Here is an 18,391-nt window from a genome sequence, read left to right on the forward strand (position 1 = left end):
TTTCTATTAAACAGTGTTGTTGCTTCTAAACAACAACATTGACATTCTATTCTATATACATTGCCAGTTTTATCCAATTAGTGCTTTTTTTTTTTTTTTCATTTATATACCAAGAGGTCTTTTCTCGGTAGCCTCTCCATATCGTGAGACTATCACCTCAAGAAATTGATACATCTTTCTTTTTAAGAGTGATAACTAATATTATTATGTAGTCATTTCCCTAGTATTAGAAATAACTACAAATTCTCAGTCATGGTGTTATATTACTAAAGAAGTAGTTGTGATTGACATTATGAAAGTTTGCATGAAAGGGAGTTGTTTTACTTCAGGTTACTGCCATAATCTTCCTTAAATTTGACACCTATCTTGTTTTAATTTTTAGAGGGGTAATGTCTTCAAGTACACTTCCCAATTATGGATTACTGAGATGGATTAAATTCACAATAAAGTTCTTACCACCTCATAATTTCTTAGCTATTACAGAAACCTAGTAATCATTAGTTTGTTAAGTAATAAGGACTAGACATTTATAAATTACATAATGTTTGTGATAGTTACATTACCTCATTGTATACCTTGAACCAAGTACTATGACATAAGTAACTTTAAAATATATTTCTTCTTTAGATTTTGATGCAATTACAGATCCTATAATGAAAGCCAAAATGGTGGCACTTAAAGGCATAAATAAAGTAATGGCACAAAACAATATGGGCATGCCACCAATGGTTATGAACAGGTAGGTGAAGATGTTTCCTATTCTTATTGTGCATCCAGAAGTGCTTGAAATTACTTCTGGTTCCTAGAAAGAACACATAGAAACTCAAAGCCTGTATTCTACAAATGAATAATAAATGTTTATCGGTTGCAATATCTGAGGGATCTGATCAGATATAAAATGCTATGTAATTATAAGTAGTTTATTTTCACTAGTTTCATGGTAAACATGATAGAGTATAATAGAAAGGTTTGGAAGTTTGCCTTGATTGATCAGAAAATCAAAAGTATTTAAGTGTGAGCTCTTTTAAATACCTTTAGAATTGATAATGCTAACTAAGATCTTTGGGACAGAGATCTTTCACCCTAAATAGATTAAGATAGAAAGATAAGCAGAAGATAGAAGTTAAACTGTTTTGTATTGTGAGAAGAAGATAGGTTATTTGAGTCTGTGAATTTAGGGTTTTTTCCCCCATCAAAAAGAACAACACGGAGGGAAAAAAAATAGAACATAGCGGTAAAGATGTTGTTGTTGTTGTTGTTAGGTGCTGTTGAGTCAGTTCTGACTCACAGTGACACCATGGCACAACAGAATGACACACTGCCTGGTACTGCTCCATACTCAAAATTGTTGCTATGCTTGAGTCCATTGTTGCAGCCACGGCGTCAGTCTGTCTCATTGAGGGTCTTCCTCTTTTTCACTGACCTTCTATTTTACCAAGCATGATGCCCTTCTCCAGGAACTGATCTCTCCTGAGAACATGTCCAAAGTATGTGAGATGTAGTCTCGCCATCCTTTCTTCTAAGGAGCATTCTGGTTGTACTTCTTCCAAGACAGATTGTTCATTCTTTTGGCAGTCCATGGTATATTCAGTATTCTTCGTCAGCACTACAATTCAAAGGCGTCAATTCTTTGGTCTTCCTTATTCATCGTCCAGCTTTCAGACGCTTATGAGGCTATTGAAAATACCATGGCTTTGGTCAGGCACATCTTAGTCCTTGAGGTGGCATCTTTGCTTTTCAACACTTTAAAGAGTTCTTTTGCAGCCAGTTTGCGCAGTGCAGTGTATCTTTTGATTTCTTGACTGCACTTCCATGGGTGTTGATTGTGGATCCAAGTAAAATGAAATCCTTGACAACCTCAGTCTTTTCTCCTTCCGTTTATCATGATGTTGCTTATAGGTCCAGTTGTGAGGATTTTTGTTTTCTTTATGTTGAGGTGTAATCCATACTGAAGGCTGTGGTCTTTGATCTTCATCAGTAAGTGTTTTAAGTAAAGATACCCATTGCCGTCGAGTCAATTCCAACTCATAGTGACCCTATAGGACATGGGAGAACTGCCCCATAGGGTTTCCAAGGAGTGCCTGGTGGATTCAAACCACCAACTTTTGGTTAGCAGCTGTAGGTCTTAACCAATACACCACCAGGGTTTCCTCCAAGTAAAGATATACTAGGTGATTAAGGAAAACGTGAATCCAGCTCTAAAATAAAATGTCCCTGAACTGTTTGAATCAGGAAAAAAATTTAAAAAGTAATGAGGAGTAGGTAAGAGAACATTCGAAAGTTTGGAGCTGGAGAGTTTGTAAGCCTTTTCACTGTTAGCAGAAAAATGGAAATTTTTCATGAAGAAGGACTATATGACTTTTTTGATAATCTGAATTTCTGAAAATTAGTGTATTTATTCCTTTGAGGGGTATTAAATACTACAGGGCAGTGTCTCTGAAATTTTGATTGTGGACCACATCAGAATTATGTGGTGGTTTGTTAAAAATCCAGATTCATTTGCTCCTCCACAGACCTCCTGAATATTAATATCTGGAGTTGGTGCCTGTACATCTGTATTTTTGGTGAGCACCATGAGTAATTCTTATGTATACAGCTGTTTGAGAACCTCTTGTCAGTGGACCAAACACAAAGCATTACTTTAATGTCTGGGTGAAAACCTGAAGGGGAAAAAAAGGAATGTAGATTATTATGGAATTGAATACAAAACCTACATCAAATTAAAATAAACACGATGCATGAGAAACTAGTTTGTTCTGTAAACTTTCATCTAAAGTTCAGTAAAAAATGAAGAAAATGAAATAAACATGATGCATCAAAGAAACTTGAAGCCCATAAGGGTATAGTTTGTTTTGTTTTTCTGCTGTTGAAATTCTTGAAAAACGGCTGAGAAGCATTGTTGACATCAAAGTGGTTTCTGATGATTTTCATTATTGTGCAGCATTTATTAACAGCTTATAATATGGACCTTGGAATTAGAACTCTGCTTTTTCAGCATCACATCTCTACCAATCAGATATAAACTGATAAATTAGTCATGGTATAAGGTGTACTGTTTATTCTTCTGTTGAGTGCTTTGAAGAAGTGGAAGTGATATTAAACAAACAAAAAACATGTTGCCATCAAGTCAATTCCAACTCATACTGACCCTATAGGACAGAGTAGAACTGTTTCCAAGGATGGGCTGGTGGATTCGAACTGTTGACCTTTTGGTTAACAGCCGAGCTATAGTCAGTGACTGATATTTGGATTAAGAGATATTCCAGACCACGGCTGTAGCGGGGCCGGGGCCGGAAGTGTCTATTCTGGACTCTAACAGCAGTTAAATACTAACATATAATACTTGGAATATATTTTGGAAATTTTGTCATGTGTATGTCTTGATGTGTTTAAGCATTTGGCAACTCAAAAGCAAATGTTGCCATATTAAGCATTGATGTCTTAAGAAGATTTTATAACTTAGAATAAATAACAGTTTGCCAAATATTTTTAATCATATAGACTTGTTCAGTTATTAGTTCTGTTTGCTTTAACATTAGCTATAGAAGCCTACAAAAATGTGTGAAGCTTCTTAATTGAGATACACAGCCTTTATTTTAAAATATAAAATATTTAAGCCACCAATTATTTTTTTTAATAAAGATTGGAACAAGAAATAATTTTCTTAGAATTTATGTGATTAAACCTAAGTCTTCATTGTATTTTTATCCAAAAGATTGAAATTAATGTTATTTTGAGTTACTGTGAGACATACAACAGAGTAAAACCTCTGGAGTCAGATTAGTTGCCTTTTTCTCTCAGCCTTACTAGTTCTTGTGGGGAAAGTTACTTAATCTCACCGAATCGTCCTTTAGACATACGTAATGAGGGTACTAAGAGTATACACTTGATAGAGGTATAAAAACCCAGTGCCGTCAAGTCGATTCCGACTCATAGCGACCCTATAGAACAGAGTAGAACTGCCTCATAGAGTTTCCAAGGAGCACCTGGCAGATGGGAACTGCCGACCCCTTGGTTAGCAGCTGTAGCACTTAACCACTACACCACCAGGATTTCCTGATAGAGGTATAAAAAAAAAAAAAAAAGTATAGTGAGGGTTAAATGTGCTTGCTACACACAAAAAAATGGGGCTTTAGTCAGTGTTTTTGATGAGGGAATGCACTGTCATTACTCTCCTCTTTCCTGGAACAGAAAACTCCTAAGTACTTAAAATAGTTTCTGAATGCTCCTCATTTGATACTTTGTGCCTCCTTTTCACAGGTTCCCCTTTATGGGTCAATCAGTGGCTGGAGCACAAAACAGTGAAGGCCAGAATCTCATACCACAGGCGATGACTCAGGTAATTCTGCTTGTAACTGGTCACTCTAGAATGCTCTGAGGTTCTCACCAAATTTGAGTGTATAGTGAAGCCCCAGCTCTAGAAAGTGATGGTAGGCTTGGAGCACTGCCAAATAGATTATTGGCTCAACATAAATCGAGGTTTTATTTATTTTTTTTTTAAGGAAGACAAAGTTTTAAAAAATTGAATATAATTTCTGAAAAGACCTATATACTTAAAGATGGAAAATAACTGGGGGGAAAACTAATTGCTTAGGGTATTTTGGTTTGGGTTTTGGGTTTTTTTTTTTAAACTTCAGGAGGACATTTTTATATCCTGAATTTTGGAATTGATCTATTAAGTTTAAAATGTAAATTGCTATAAACAGAAAATAGTGATTATAATCATTTTCTTTAGATACAGGTGGTCCTTTTCTGCTGTTTATTCTTTGAGATAATTTAGCTTTTTGAATATTCACCATTTATACCAGTTGGGTTTAAATGTAAATATTTAAATAAACTGTGTTCCTAGTGTCAAGCAGTGTCCAGAGAATTGCTCATTTCATATAGTATTTTCTTCGGTGATTTTTTTTTTTTTAGTATCTTTCTAAAAAGAGAAAGCTACCTACTATATGTCTCTGTGAAATTTCCCTTTTTGCCCTGTCAGTTATACTTCAGATTTACTATGCCGATAATTACATTCTTTTCATTATTAAAAGAAGGGAGATACCATCTGATAGAAAGGGGAAAGCATAGGCTTTATAGTCAAGTTAAAAAGAAAATCTCAGTTCTACTATTCATTTAATGTGTGATGTTGGCCAAGTTCTTTAACCTCTGTTTTTTGCTCTATCACGTAGTACACCACCTGCTTTGCAGTATTCTAAAGATTGCACATAGTGCATTCTGGCTGCTGTTATCATTTATAATCGTTACTTATATACAGCTTATGTCCAGCAGAACTTGTAACAACTGGGTAAATTTATCAGACTATTGCCAGGGAATTGTGAGATTAGTAACTATTCAGTTACCCTGGAACAAATAAAACATTTAATTAGAAAAGAAGACTAATATTTGTAATTTATGTATTTTTCTTGTATTACTTGTGCATGTAAGAGAAATTGGTTCTTGTTATAGATAACTTGGTGCTGTAGAGTGGAATTTTGTAAAATCTAAAACCTGTATTTAAATGAGTCTAGATGCAGAAGAAGCCAGATAGACTTCATCAAAAAGTAGATAGTGACAAGGATCTCTAGCTTAATGTTACCAATAATTAGTTTTCCCTGGAATTATATTTCTAGTGAATAATCATTTAAACATAATTGTTATTCAGCTGAAACCTAGAAAATACAGTAGTTCAGACATAGTTATAAATTTTCAGAAATTAGGTTGTTACTACTTAATTCACAAGACATTTTAATGAAAAGCCAACCTTTAAAGATTGGTTTGAGGAAATTAAACTTTGTTCGGTTTTTCCCTCCCATTTCTTTTTCCTTCTTTCTTTTTTTTCATAATTTTTTTTAGTTATTTTTCCCCTTTAACTGAAATGTGGAATAAACCTATTTATAAATTTTACTTATTTTAGGATGGCAGTATAACACATCAGATTTCTAGGCCTAATCCTCCAAATTTTGGTCCAGGCTTTGTCAGTAAGTATAAATCTAATAAGTTATATGATTTCTGGGGATTGCTTGTTTGCACTCTATTTGTATTCTTCTGAAAACTTGGAGGTAGTTTAGGTATGTTATTTTAGGCCTAAGTGCCCTCGTCTGTAGCAAACATCACTCCCTGCCAGGCCGTCTTTTCTTCAAGGCATGTATTTTCACTGCTTTTTTTGCTGTGCATGAAGAATTATAGTTAGGAATGAGTATTTTAATATAGAAAAATCCTCTTCCCAGTTCTCTTCAATATTGTTGTTGCTGTTGTTTTTGAATATAGATTGGGCACTTTACAGTCTATAAAATTAGGCCACTTCTTGGTCTAAAGGCTGTGTTCCGAGAATGTCAAGGACCCTAAATGGGAAAAGCAAAGGAAATATTCTTAGAAATAAGTTGGGTTTAGCAGCATGGTGTGAAGGTCAAATATGCAATGCGCCGTTGAATCCTTTTCTAGTTATTTTCAGGGGTCCCAAGGTGGTTCAGGATAGTATTTAAAGTTCTCCCCAAACTAAACCTTTCTGAAATCTTCAGACTGTTTAGCTAACTTCTTTTTCACCATTATTTTTCATTTTGCTCACCTCTGCTCTCCTGGTTCCAGAAACCAGAAAGGCTTTCCTTGCGGTAGGTCTCATTCTACCAGAAGCAGAACTTCTGAAATCTTGTGAAAAAGCCTGTTCTTTAAAAATGCCCTTCAAATTTAGTAGACTAGATTTCAAGTTCATACATAATACTGGAACTTCTGGGTTAAGGAACGAACCCAAAGTCTGACCTTTTCAAATCCCCCTGCATTAATTGATTATAATTTGAATACATATGTGCATTAAAAACAAGGAAACTATTGTAACCAACTGGCTTTTTCTGGCTTTATTGTGCCCATTGGCTTTGGTTGGATTCTTAATGTATGACAATATTCTGTTATCGATGATGTTATTTTTCAGCTAATGTCCTTTTTAGAATTGTATTCATTCATTTATCTGTCTTGTAGTGAGTCAGAAAGGTATATTCAGAATTTCACTACCATAAAACGACTTTTTTTTTTTTTTTTTTTTTTTGGAGTTAGTTTCAATGCAATAAAGTGCCCTTACAGAATAAGGAATATGTTACAAGATGAAGAGAGATAACTATATATGGAGATATTAATGGCAGTCATAAAAGTGAAGAAGATTTTATTTGATAAATTATTACCTCCCTTTGCTTGTTTACAGAACTATAAATTATAAAATTGATAAAAATTACGGATGTTTTCAACGTAACGAATCTCCTCTAAATAAAACACAGAACTAGCATTAGTCAGTTCTAAAACATTTTCGGTTCTCTTCTTTCTGTTTAGGACCTTTCTTTGCTAAAGAAATAGGGAAACCTTATAAACTAAGAGAAATTAGCATGGGAAATGATGATTGAATCCATGCTCCGGGCCTTAATAGGTTATGCCTCACTTTTGTTGAGAACATTGTCTTTTCAAAATCTGCTAAGTTGAATTAACAAAATGATGATGTAACTTAATAGTTTGAGTTGTGGGTTAGAGTGTTTGATAGTTAAATAGATAAAAACATTTCAGTTGATAAAAGTCTTTTGCTTTTCTAAGACTGGATTTATAGTGTTTGTAACTGTTAAGTATCCTAAGAATATGCATTCTTTGGCTTTCAAAATTACTTTTCTAAAATCTGCTGCTTTATATAGTTAAATATCGGTCTGATATTTAATTATAGTGCTTTTAAATTATCTATTCAAAGATTATAGTGCAACTGCATTTCCTTAAAGAATGGATTTGCGTAACTTTTATAATGTTAGAAAATTAACAGGTGAATTTTACGTTTTCTCTTTAGATGATTCACAACGTAAACAGTATGAAGAATGGCTTCAGGAGACCCAACAGCTTCTTCAGATGCAACAGAAATATCTCGAAGAACAAATTGGTGCCCACAGAAAATCTAAGAAGGCCCTTTCAGCTAAGCAGCGTACTGCCAAGAAAGCTGGACGTGAGTTTCCAGAAGAAGATGCAGAACAACTCAAGCATGTTACTGAGCAGCAAACCATGGTTCAGAAACAACTGGAACAGGTAATAAGTGTGTAAAATAGAAACCATCAATAATTAATGAGTAGAATGTTTTTTTGAGTGTCATTCATTAATGGTATGGAATTGATGATTAGTGTCAAACAGCATACAAAAAATGCTGCCAAAAAGGGACAGGTCTGTGACCTATTGTTAACTGAAGGAATAACAGCCCAGTCCTTTCCTAGAGTAGTAATCACACAGCACATACTCAGTGAATGCCATTGAAGACATTAACTCTCATAATTCTGATTTAGAAGAACAGTTTTCATACTCTTCAGCAACACTGGTATAGTTAGGGATACTCAGTTATTTCCCCTGCACCAAGAAATCACTATGAAATGACCATATTACTACATCATTTGAGAGCGTTTAGTTTTCCTGAGGGCAATGCTCAACGTGAAATCCGGGGTTTAGGTGGAAACAAGAATCAGGGCCTCAAGAAGTTAATCTTTTCACTTGTAGTTGATGTTTTCTTTACTCTGTACTTTCTTCTCCGTAGTTCCTAGTGGAATTCACATATAGTATTTGAGCCACTATGGTTCTTTTTCATGAAATGCTTTTTTTTTTCCTCCCTTCTAAATGTTTTGATCGTAAAATACATTGGTACATCTTATGCAAATGACTTCCTCCTGAAAAATGAAACCATTTTTCTCTTATCTTCCATTATAAACTAGATGTTTCTCAAAATTATCAAACTGAAATAACAATTACACTTAAAAAGAAGTAACATTTATAGTTTCTGTTTAAAAATAAAATACCATTCAAAACAGGTTCATAGTCGACACCCCATTATTGACCCAAATGAATTGAAAACCTAGTGTGCTGGTTAAAGTTGTGTGTCATCTTGGCTGGGCCATGATTCTCAGTGGTTTGGCATTACGTAATGAATGATATAGTTATCCTCCATTTGTGACACAGTGTAATCACTTCCATGATAAGATCTGATGTGATCAGCTGTCACTTGTAAGGGGAGTTTCCTTGGAGATGTTGCATGCATCCAATATTTGGATGTTCTGAGAAAGCTCACTCACTTACTCTGGATCCTGCATCCGGCTCATCATCATCATCTGACCTTGATTTCTTGGGACTTGAGCCAGCAGCCTGCCGTATTGCCAGCCAGTCTTGGGATTGGTCAGCCTCCGCAGCCTGTGAGCCAGCAGCCTGCCATCTTAACCTGCTGATCTTGGGTTCTTCAGCTCCTGTAGCTATGTGAATCAGGAGAAGCCTCCAGCCTGACACCTGGCCCACACACTTGGGACTTGCCAGCATCTACAACCACACGAGCCATTTCCTTGAGAAAAATCTCTCTCTCTGTATATACAGATATACACTTCACTGGTTTTGCTTCTCTAGAGAATCCAGCCTAAGATACTTAGATTCAAACAAAAATCTGCACATGAATGTTTATACCAGCTCTGTTCCTTGTCACCAAAAACTGAAAATAACTCAAATGTCCTTCAGTGGTGAGGCGGAGCCAAGATGGTGGAATAGACAGATGCTTCCAGCGAGCCCTCTTTATAACAAAGACCCGAAAAAACAAGTGAAACAAGTATATTTGTGACACGATGGGAGCCTTGAGCTTCAAAGGCAGACTTAGAAAATGAACTGACGGGCAGGGGAAGGAAGAGACAGTTCAGAAGCAGAGAGCAGTTATGGGACCTGAATCACGAGGAGCCCTCAGGGACTGTTCCCAGAGTGGCGGGGGCGGGCTGATACTAGCGTTCAGCCACAGCTTCCTCAGGGAGAAGCAGCCAGCCACACAGCATACTCACACTCTGGAACCAGAGAAGAACAGCACACTCGGCAAAAGCTAAGTACTTGTGTATATTTTACCGTGCCCCCCCACCCCCAACCTGGCTTTAGTGGCCGAATTCCCTGGGCTTGAGATAGGCACTGTTGAACACCTAGAGCCATCCTCCCAGCCTTGGGAAAGGAAAAAATTTGCAATTGAGGGAAAAGATAATTTGCTACCTCCACTAACTGGGGGCTCAGGACAGAATCGGCTCCTGTCCAGGCATAAAAACGGTCCATGGAGTTTGAACACCTTTCCTCTCTGCATGGACCTATGTGGGCCTATTTCAGGAGAATAGGCCCTTGTTAGCCGACTCCATCCGTTTCAGTTGTGCGATGGAGAGGTAGGTATTTGATGTTTGACATTGCTTTGCCTATTAAACAAGGTCCTCACCTACCCACATCAGGGACCTAAGGACTGGTAGCTCCACTCAGGTCACCCAGCTACCCGCGACGGGTCCAGGGATAACTGGTACCTCCCAGTCCTTACAACCAAAAATTTTGGGTGCCTGTGGTCCGTCTCCAGAACACACCCACCTGCATGCACTGGGGAACAGGGACACACTTTCCTCAATGACACTCAGGGTCAGTTCTCAGCCCCCTTGCCTTGGTCAGAACATGACCCCCTGCTGCAATCAGATACTGCTCCTCTAAGACTGTAGGAAAGAGCCTTTGCCACACGCTTGATGATCAACTACCTGGAAACCTGAGGCTGAATTCAAACAAGAAAACTGAATGGACTCCTAGGATGATCTACCTGATTAAAAGCTCTAGTCATCTGGGGACAGGACGTCAGAGCTCCAAAGGAGAAAATAATCAAGCCAGCTCACTCAAGCAACCCATTTGGGTATAACAAAACAAAGAAAGAAGCTACAACACAGTAAGCAAGCATAAACTAATACGATAACTTACAGATGGCTCGGAGACAAGAGTCAATATCGAGTCACATAAAGAAACAGACAAAGATCACCTCAACAGGCTCTCAAAACAAAGAATCCAGGGATCTTCTAGATGAAAGTGCATTCCTGGAATTACCAGATGCAGAATACAAAAGTTTAATATACAGAACCTTTCAAGACATCAGAAAGGAAATGAGGCAATACGCAGAACAAGCCAAGGAACACACAAATAAAGCAGCTGAAAAAATTAGATTATTGAGGAACATAGTGAAAAGTTTAATAAGCCTGAAAAATCCATAGACAGGCAGTAATCAGAAATTCAGAAGATTAACAATAAAATTATAGAAGTAGATAACTCAATAGAAACTCAGAGGAGCAGAATTGAGCAAGTAGAAGCCAGAATTCCTGAACTCGAAGATAAATCACTTGGCACTAATATATTTGAAGAAAAAACAGATAAAAGAATTTTTAAAAATGAAGAAACCGTAAGAATCATGTGGTACTCTATCAAGAGAAATAACATACGAGTAATTGGAGTACCAAAACAGGGAGGGATAACAGAAAATACAGAGAGAATTGTTGAAGATTTGTTGGCAGAAAACTTCACTGATAATGTAAAAGATGAGAAGATTTCTATCCAAGATGATCATCGAACTCCACATAAGGCAGATGTTAAAAGAAAGCCCCCAAGACATATTATAATCAAACTTTTCAAAACCAAAGATAAAAAGAATTATAAGAGCAGCGAGGGATAAACGAAACGTCACCTACAAAGGAGAGCCAATAAGAATAAGCTCGGACTTGGCAGAAACCATGCAGGCAAGAAAGCAATGGGATGACATATTTAAAAAATGGAACGAAAAAAATTGCCTGCCAAGAATCATGTATCCAGGAAAACTGTCTCTTAAATATGAAGGTGAAATTAAGACATTTCCAGATAAACACAAGTTGAGGGAACTTGTAAAAACCAAACCAAAACTACAAGAAATACTAAACTGAGTTCTTTGTTTAGAAAATCAATAATATCAGGTATCAACCCAAGACTACAACACTGGGCAGAGCAACCAGAAGTCAACCCAGACAGAGAAATCCAAAAAAAAACAAAGCAAAATTACTGGAAACAAAAAAAAAAAAAGCCCAAAACAGGGTAACAGCGATGTTATATAAGACAACATTAAAATAATAAAGAGGGTCTAAGAAATGTAATCATACACCTTCCGTATGGAGAGGAAGATAACGGCAATACAAAGAAATAAAAGTTAGGTTTAAATTTAGAAAAATAGGGGGGCGGAGCCAAGATGGCGGACTAGGCAGATGCTACCTCGGATCCCTCTTACAACAAAGACACGGAAAAACAAGTGAATCGATCACATACATAACAATCTACGAACCCTGAACAACAAACACAGATTTAGAGATGGAGAACGAACTAATACGGGGAAGCAGCAATTGTTTCCAGAGCCTGGAGCCAGCGTACCAGTCAGGTACGGCACAAGCACAGAGAGCGGCTCCACCCGCCTGAACTAACCCCGGGAGGGGGGGACCAGCCGGTTCCACGGGCAGCGTGGGACGCAGCTGGTAGGAGAAGTCCCCGGGAGGCAGTGACTGGTCTTGGAGCAGAGAGAGCAGCGTCCGAGCCGGGGAACCATCCTGCAGGGATTTGGACTGGACGCAGGTACGGCATAAACACGGAGAGTTGCTCCACCCCCCTGAACTAACCCCGGGAAGGGGACCAGCCGGGTTGCGCGGGCGGCGTGGGACGCAGCCGGTAGGAGAAGTCCCTGGGAGGCAGCGACTGGTATTGGAGCAGGGAGAACAGCGTCCCGGCCGGGACACTCGGTCACGGCACAAGCACAGGGACCTGCTCCACCCATCTGAACTAACCCCGGGAGGAGGCCCAACTGGTTCTCGGAGGCGGCATGGCCACGCGGCTGGAGGGACGAGAAGTCCCCAGGAGGCAGCGACTGATTTTGGAGTCGAGAGTGCACCGTCCCAGTAGGGGAGCCCTGACGCTGGGCGTGGGGCTGGAAGCGGAGGATCTGACCGTGACTCCAGCGGGCCAGACCCCCTGGGGGCAATCTCCACACAGCCAGCACACATAGGTGACGTGCCCCGCGGGAATCTCAGATATAATAGTCATTCCAAGCAAGACAAGCAACTCTGGCTATATTCTGAGGTGCTACTCTCGTATCTCTCTGTTCCCTGCCCCACCCTCCCCAGGCGGCTTCATTAACATCCGAATAGCCTGAGCCAGAGGGAGAACTCTGATAGGGATCTGACTGCATTTTTTTTTTAGCGGATTTTCTGGAAAAACTAGTTTCCCAGTGATGGCTCGGAGACAACAATCCATATCAAACCACTTAAAGAAGCAGACCATGACAGCTTCTCCAACCCCCCAAACAAAAGAATCAAAATCTTTCCCAAATGAAGATACAATCTTGGAATTACCAGATACAGAATATAAAAAACTAATTTACAGAATGCTTAATGATATCACAAATGAAATTAGGATAACTGCAGAAAAAGCCAAGGAACACACTGATAAAACTGTTGAAGAACTCAAAAAGATTATTCAAGAACATACTGGAAAAATTAATAAGTTGCAAGAATCCATAGAGAGACAACATGTAGAAATCCAAAAGATTAACAATAAAATTACAGAATTAGACAACGCACTACGAAGTCAGAGGAGCAGACTCGAGCAATTAGAATGCAGACTGGGACATCTGGAGGACCAGGGAATCGACACCAGTATAGCTGAAAAAAATCAGATAAAAGAATTAAAAACAATGAAGAAACCCTAAGAATTATGTGGGACTCTATCAAGAAGGATAACCTGCAGGTGATTGGAGTCCCAGAACAGGGAGGGGGGACAGAAAACACAGAGAAAATAGTTGAAGAAATCCTGACAGAAAACTTCCCTGACATCATGAAAGACGAAAGGATATCTATCCAAGATGCTCATCGAACCCCATTTAAGATTGATCCAAAAAGAAAAACACCAAGACATATTATCATCAAACTCACCAAAACCAAAGACAAACAGAAAATTTTAAAAGCAGCCAGGGAGAAAAGAAAGGTTTCCTTCAAGGGAGAATCAGTAAGAATATGTTCTGACTACTCAGCAGAAACCATGCAGGCAAGAAGGGAATGGGACGACATATACAGAACACTGAAGGAGAGAAACTGCCAGCCAAGGATCATATATCCAGCAAAACTCTCTCTGAAATATGAAGGCAAAATTAAGATATTTACAGACAAACACAAGTTTAGAGAATTTGCAAAAACCAAACCAAAGCTACAAGAAATACTAAAGGATATTGTTTGGTCAGAGAACCAATAATATCAGATATCAGCACAACACAAGGTCACAAAACAGAACGTCCTGATATCAACTCAAATAGGGAAATCACAAAAACAAACAAATTAAGATTAATTAAAAAAAAAATACACATAACAGGGAATCATGGAAGTCAATAGGTAAAAGATCACAATAATAAAAAAGAGGGACTAAATACAGGAGGCATTGAACTGCCATATGGAGAGTGATACAAGGCGATATAGAACAATACAAGTTAGGTTTTTACTTAGAAAAATAGGGGTAAATAATAAGGTAACCACAAAAAGGTATAACAACTCTATAACTCAAGATAAAAACCAAGAAAAACATAACGACTCAACTAACATAAAGTCAAGCGCTATGAAAATGAGGATCTCACAATTTACTAAGAAAAACGCCTGAGCACAAACAAGTATGTGGAAAAATGAAATTGTCAACAACACACATGAAAAGGCATCAAAATGACAGCACTAAAAACTTATTTATCTGTAATTACCCTGAATGTAAATGGACTAAATGCACCAATAAAGAGACAGAGAGTCACAGACTGGATAAATTTAGAAAAATAGGAGTAAATAATAAGGTAACCACAAAGGAGACAAACTATATATAAAATATAAGATACAAGAAAAAACCAGAGACTCAGGAGAAACAAAAACAACACCAACAAATATGAGGAAAGGCCAATATATAAAGATAATCTACTCAGCACACAAAATTAAGTGGGAAAAAGAAACTGTCAACAGCACACAAAAAAAAAGACATCAAAATGATAGCACTAAATTCATACATATCCATAATTACCCTGAATGTAAATGGACTAAATGCACCAATAAAGAGAGAGTGACACAATGGATTAAAAAACAAGCTCCGTCTATGCTGCCTACAAGAGACACACCTTAAACTTAGAGACGCAAACAAACTAAAACCCAAAGGATGGACAAAAATATATCAAGCAAACAACAATCAAAAAAGAGCAGGAGTTGCAATATTAGTTTCTGACAAAGTAGACTTTAAAGTTAAATCCATCAGAAAGGATAAGGAAGGACACTATATAATGATTAAAGGGACAATACACCAAGAAGATAATAACCATATTAAATATTTATGCACCCAATGACAGGGCTGCAAGATATGTAAAACAAACTCTATCAGCATTGAAAAGTGAGATAGACAGCTCCACAATAATAGTAGGAAACTTCAACACACCACTTTCAGTGAAGGACAGGACACCCAGAAAGAAGCTCAGTAAAGACACGGAAGATCTAAATGCCACAGTCAACCAACTTGACCTCGTAGACATATACAGAACACTCCACCCAACAGCTGCAAAGTATACTTTTTTTTCTAGTGCACATGGAACATTCTCTAAAATAGACCACATTTTAGGTGATAAAGCAAGCCTTAAAAACAAGCCTTAGGAGAATCCAAAACATTGAAACATTACAAAGCATCTTCTCTGACCATAATGCCATAAAAGTGGAAATCAATAACGGGAAAAGAATTCAAACACTTGGAAACTGATCAATACCCTGTTCAGAAAAAACTGGATTATAGAAGACATTAAGGATGGAATAAAGAAATTCATAGAATCCAATAAGAATGAAAACACTTCCTATCAGAACCTTTGGGACACAGCAAAAGCAATGCTCAGAGGCCAATTTATATCAATCAATGCACACATCCAAAAAGAAGAAAGGACCAAAATCAAAGAATTATCCCTACGACTTGAACAAATAGAGAGCAACAAAAGAAACCCACAGGCACCAGAAGAAAACAAATAATAAAAATTAGAGCTGAACTAAATGAAATAGAAAACAGAAAAACAATTGAAAGAATTAACATGACCAAAAGCTGGTTCTTTGAAAAAGTCGACAAAATTGATAAACCACTGGCCAAACTGACAAAAGAAAAACAGGAAAGGAAGCAAATAACCCGAATAAGAAATAAGATGGGCAATATTACAACAGACCCTACTGAAATTAAAAGAATCATATCAGATTACTGTGGAAAATTGTACTCCAACAAATTTGAAAACCTAAAAGAAATGGATGAATTCATAGAAACACACTACCTACCTAAGCTAACGCAAACAGAGGTAGAACAACTAAATTGACCCATAACAAAAGAAGAGATTGAAAAGGTAATCAAAAAACTCCCAACCAAAAAAATCCCTGGTCCAGGCAGCTTCACTGCAGAGTTCTACTAAACTTTCAGAGAAGAGTTAACACCAGTACTACTAAAGGTATTTCAGAGCATAGAAAAGGACGGAATACTACCAAACTCATTCTGTGAAGCCAGCATATCCCTGAAACCAAAACCAGGTAAAGACACCACAAGAAAAGAAAATTATAGACCTATATCCCTCATGAAGGTAGATGCAAAAATCCTCAACAAAATTCTAGCCAATAGAATTCAACAACATATCAAAAAATAATTCACCATGACCAAGTGGGATTCATACCAGGTATGCAGGGATAGTTCAACATTAGAAAAACAATTAATGTAATCCACCACATAAATAAAAGACAAGAACCACATGATTTTTATCAATTGATGCAGAAAAGGCATTTGACAAAGTTCAGCACCTATTCATGATAAAAACTCTCAGCAAAATAGGAATAGAAGGAAAATTCCTCAACATAATAAATGGCATTTATTGAAAGCCAACAGCCAACATTGCCCTAACTGGAGAGAGCCTGAAGGCATTCCCACTGGGATCGGGAACCAGTCAAGGATGCCCTTTATCACCGCTCTTAACATTGTGTTGGAGGTCCTAGCCAGAGCAATTAGGCTAGATAAAGAAATAAAGGGCATCCAGATTGGCAAGGAAGAAGTAAAAGTATCTCCATTTGCAGATGACATGATCTTATACACAGAAAACCCTAAGGAATCCTCCAGAAAACTACTGAAACTAATAGTTCAGCAGAGTACCGGGATAAAAGATAAACATACAAAAATGAGTTGGGTTCCTCTACACTAAGAAAAAGAACATCAAAGAGGAAATCACCAAATTAATGCCATTTACAATAGCCTCCAAGAAGATACAATACTTAGGAATAAATCTTACCAGAGATGTAAAAGACTTATAGAAAGAAAACTACAATACACTTCTGCAAGAAGCCAAAAGAGACTTACGTAAGTGGAAAAACATAACTTGCTCATGGATAGGAAGACTTAACATTATGAAAATGTCTATTCTACCAAAAACGATCTATACATTTAATGCAATTCCGATCCAAATCCCAATGAAATCCTTTAATGAGATGGAGAAACAAATCACCAACTTCATATGGAAGGGAAAGAAGCCCCAGATAAATAAGGCATTACTGAAACAGAAGAACAAAGTGGGAGGCCTTAGTTTACCTGATTTTAGAACCAATTATAGCGCCACAGTAGTGAAAACAGCCTGGTACTGGTACAAGAGATACATAGACCAATGGAACAGAATTGAGAATCCAGACATAAATCCATCCACATATGAGCAGTTGATATTTGACAAAGGCCCCAAAACAGTTAAATGGGGGAAAGACAGTCTTTTTAACAAATGGTGCTGGCATAATTGTATATCCATCTGCAAAAAAATGAAACAAGACCCATACCTCACTCCATGCACAAAAATGTGCTCAAAATTGATCAAAGACCTAAATATAAAATCTAAAATGATAAAGATCATGGAATTAAAAATAGGGACAACGTTAGGAGCCTTAATATGTGGCATAAACAGTATACCAAAAACCAAATCAAACCCGCTGCTGTCAAGTCGATTCTGACTCGTAGCGACCCTATAGTATACAAAACATTATTAAGAATGCAGAAGAAAAACTAGGTAACTGGGAGCTCCTAAAAATCAAACACCTATGCTCACCCCAAGACTTCACCAAAAGAGTAAAAAGACTTCCGCATACTGGGAAAAAGTTTTTAGCTATGACATTTCCGATCAGCACCTGATCTCTAAAATCTACATGATACTGCAAAAACTCAACTACAAAAAGACAAATAACCCAATTAAAAAATGGGCAAAAGATATGAGCAGACACTTCACAAAAGAAGACATTCGGGTAGCTAACAGATACATGAGGAAATGCTCATGATCATTAGCCATTAGGGAAATGCAAATCAAAACTACGATGAGCTTCCATCTCACTCCAACAAGGCTGGCATTAATCCAAGAAGTACAAAATAATAAATGTTGGAGAGGCTGTGGAGAGATTGGAACACTTACACACTGCTGGTGGGAATGTAAAATGGTACAACCATTTTGGAAATTGATTTGGCGCTTCCTTATTAAAAAGCTAGAAATAGAACTACCATACGATCCAGCAGTCCCATT

At 37.5% G+C, this 18,391-nt stretch overlaps 1 protein-coding gene across 12 annotated transcripts in view; it reads left to right on the forward strand.

Moving 5' to 3' along the window:
- KMT2C (lysine methyltransferase 2C) overlaps positions 1-18,391 on the forward strand; it is a 397,882-nt gene that overhangs the window by 329,031 nt on the left and 50,460 nt on the right. For all 12 annotated transcript variants that reach the window (XM_049863292.1, XM_049863298.1, XM_049863302.1 and 9 more), the window contains 4 exons: positions 628-739; positions 4,261-4,339; positions 5,900-5,963; positions 7,799-8,031. In XM_049863292.1, the coding sequence (XP_049719249.1) occupies positions 628-739; positions 4,261-4,339; positions 5,900-5,963; positions 7,799-8,031 (488 nt within the window). The remainder of the gene's footprint in view (positions 1-627; positions 740-4,260; positions 4,340-5,899; positions 5,964-7,798; positions 8,032-18,391) is intronic.

Source organism: Elephas maximus, chromosome 20 (genome assembly GCF_024166365.1).
Source record: "Elephas maximus indicus isolate mEleMax1 chromosome 20, mEleMax1 primary haplotype, whole genome shotgun sequence".
NCBI classification, from domain to species: domain Eukaryota; kingdom Metazoa; phylum Chordata; class Mammalia; order Proboscidea; family Elephantidae; genus Elephas; species Elephas maximus.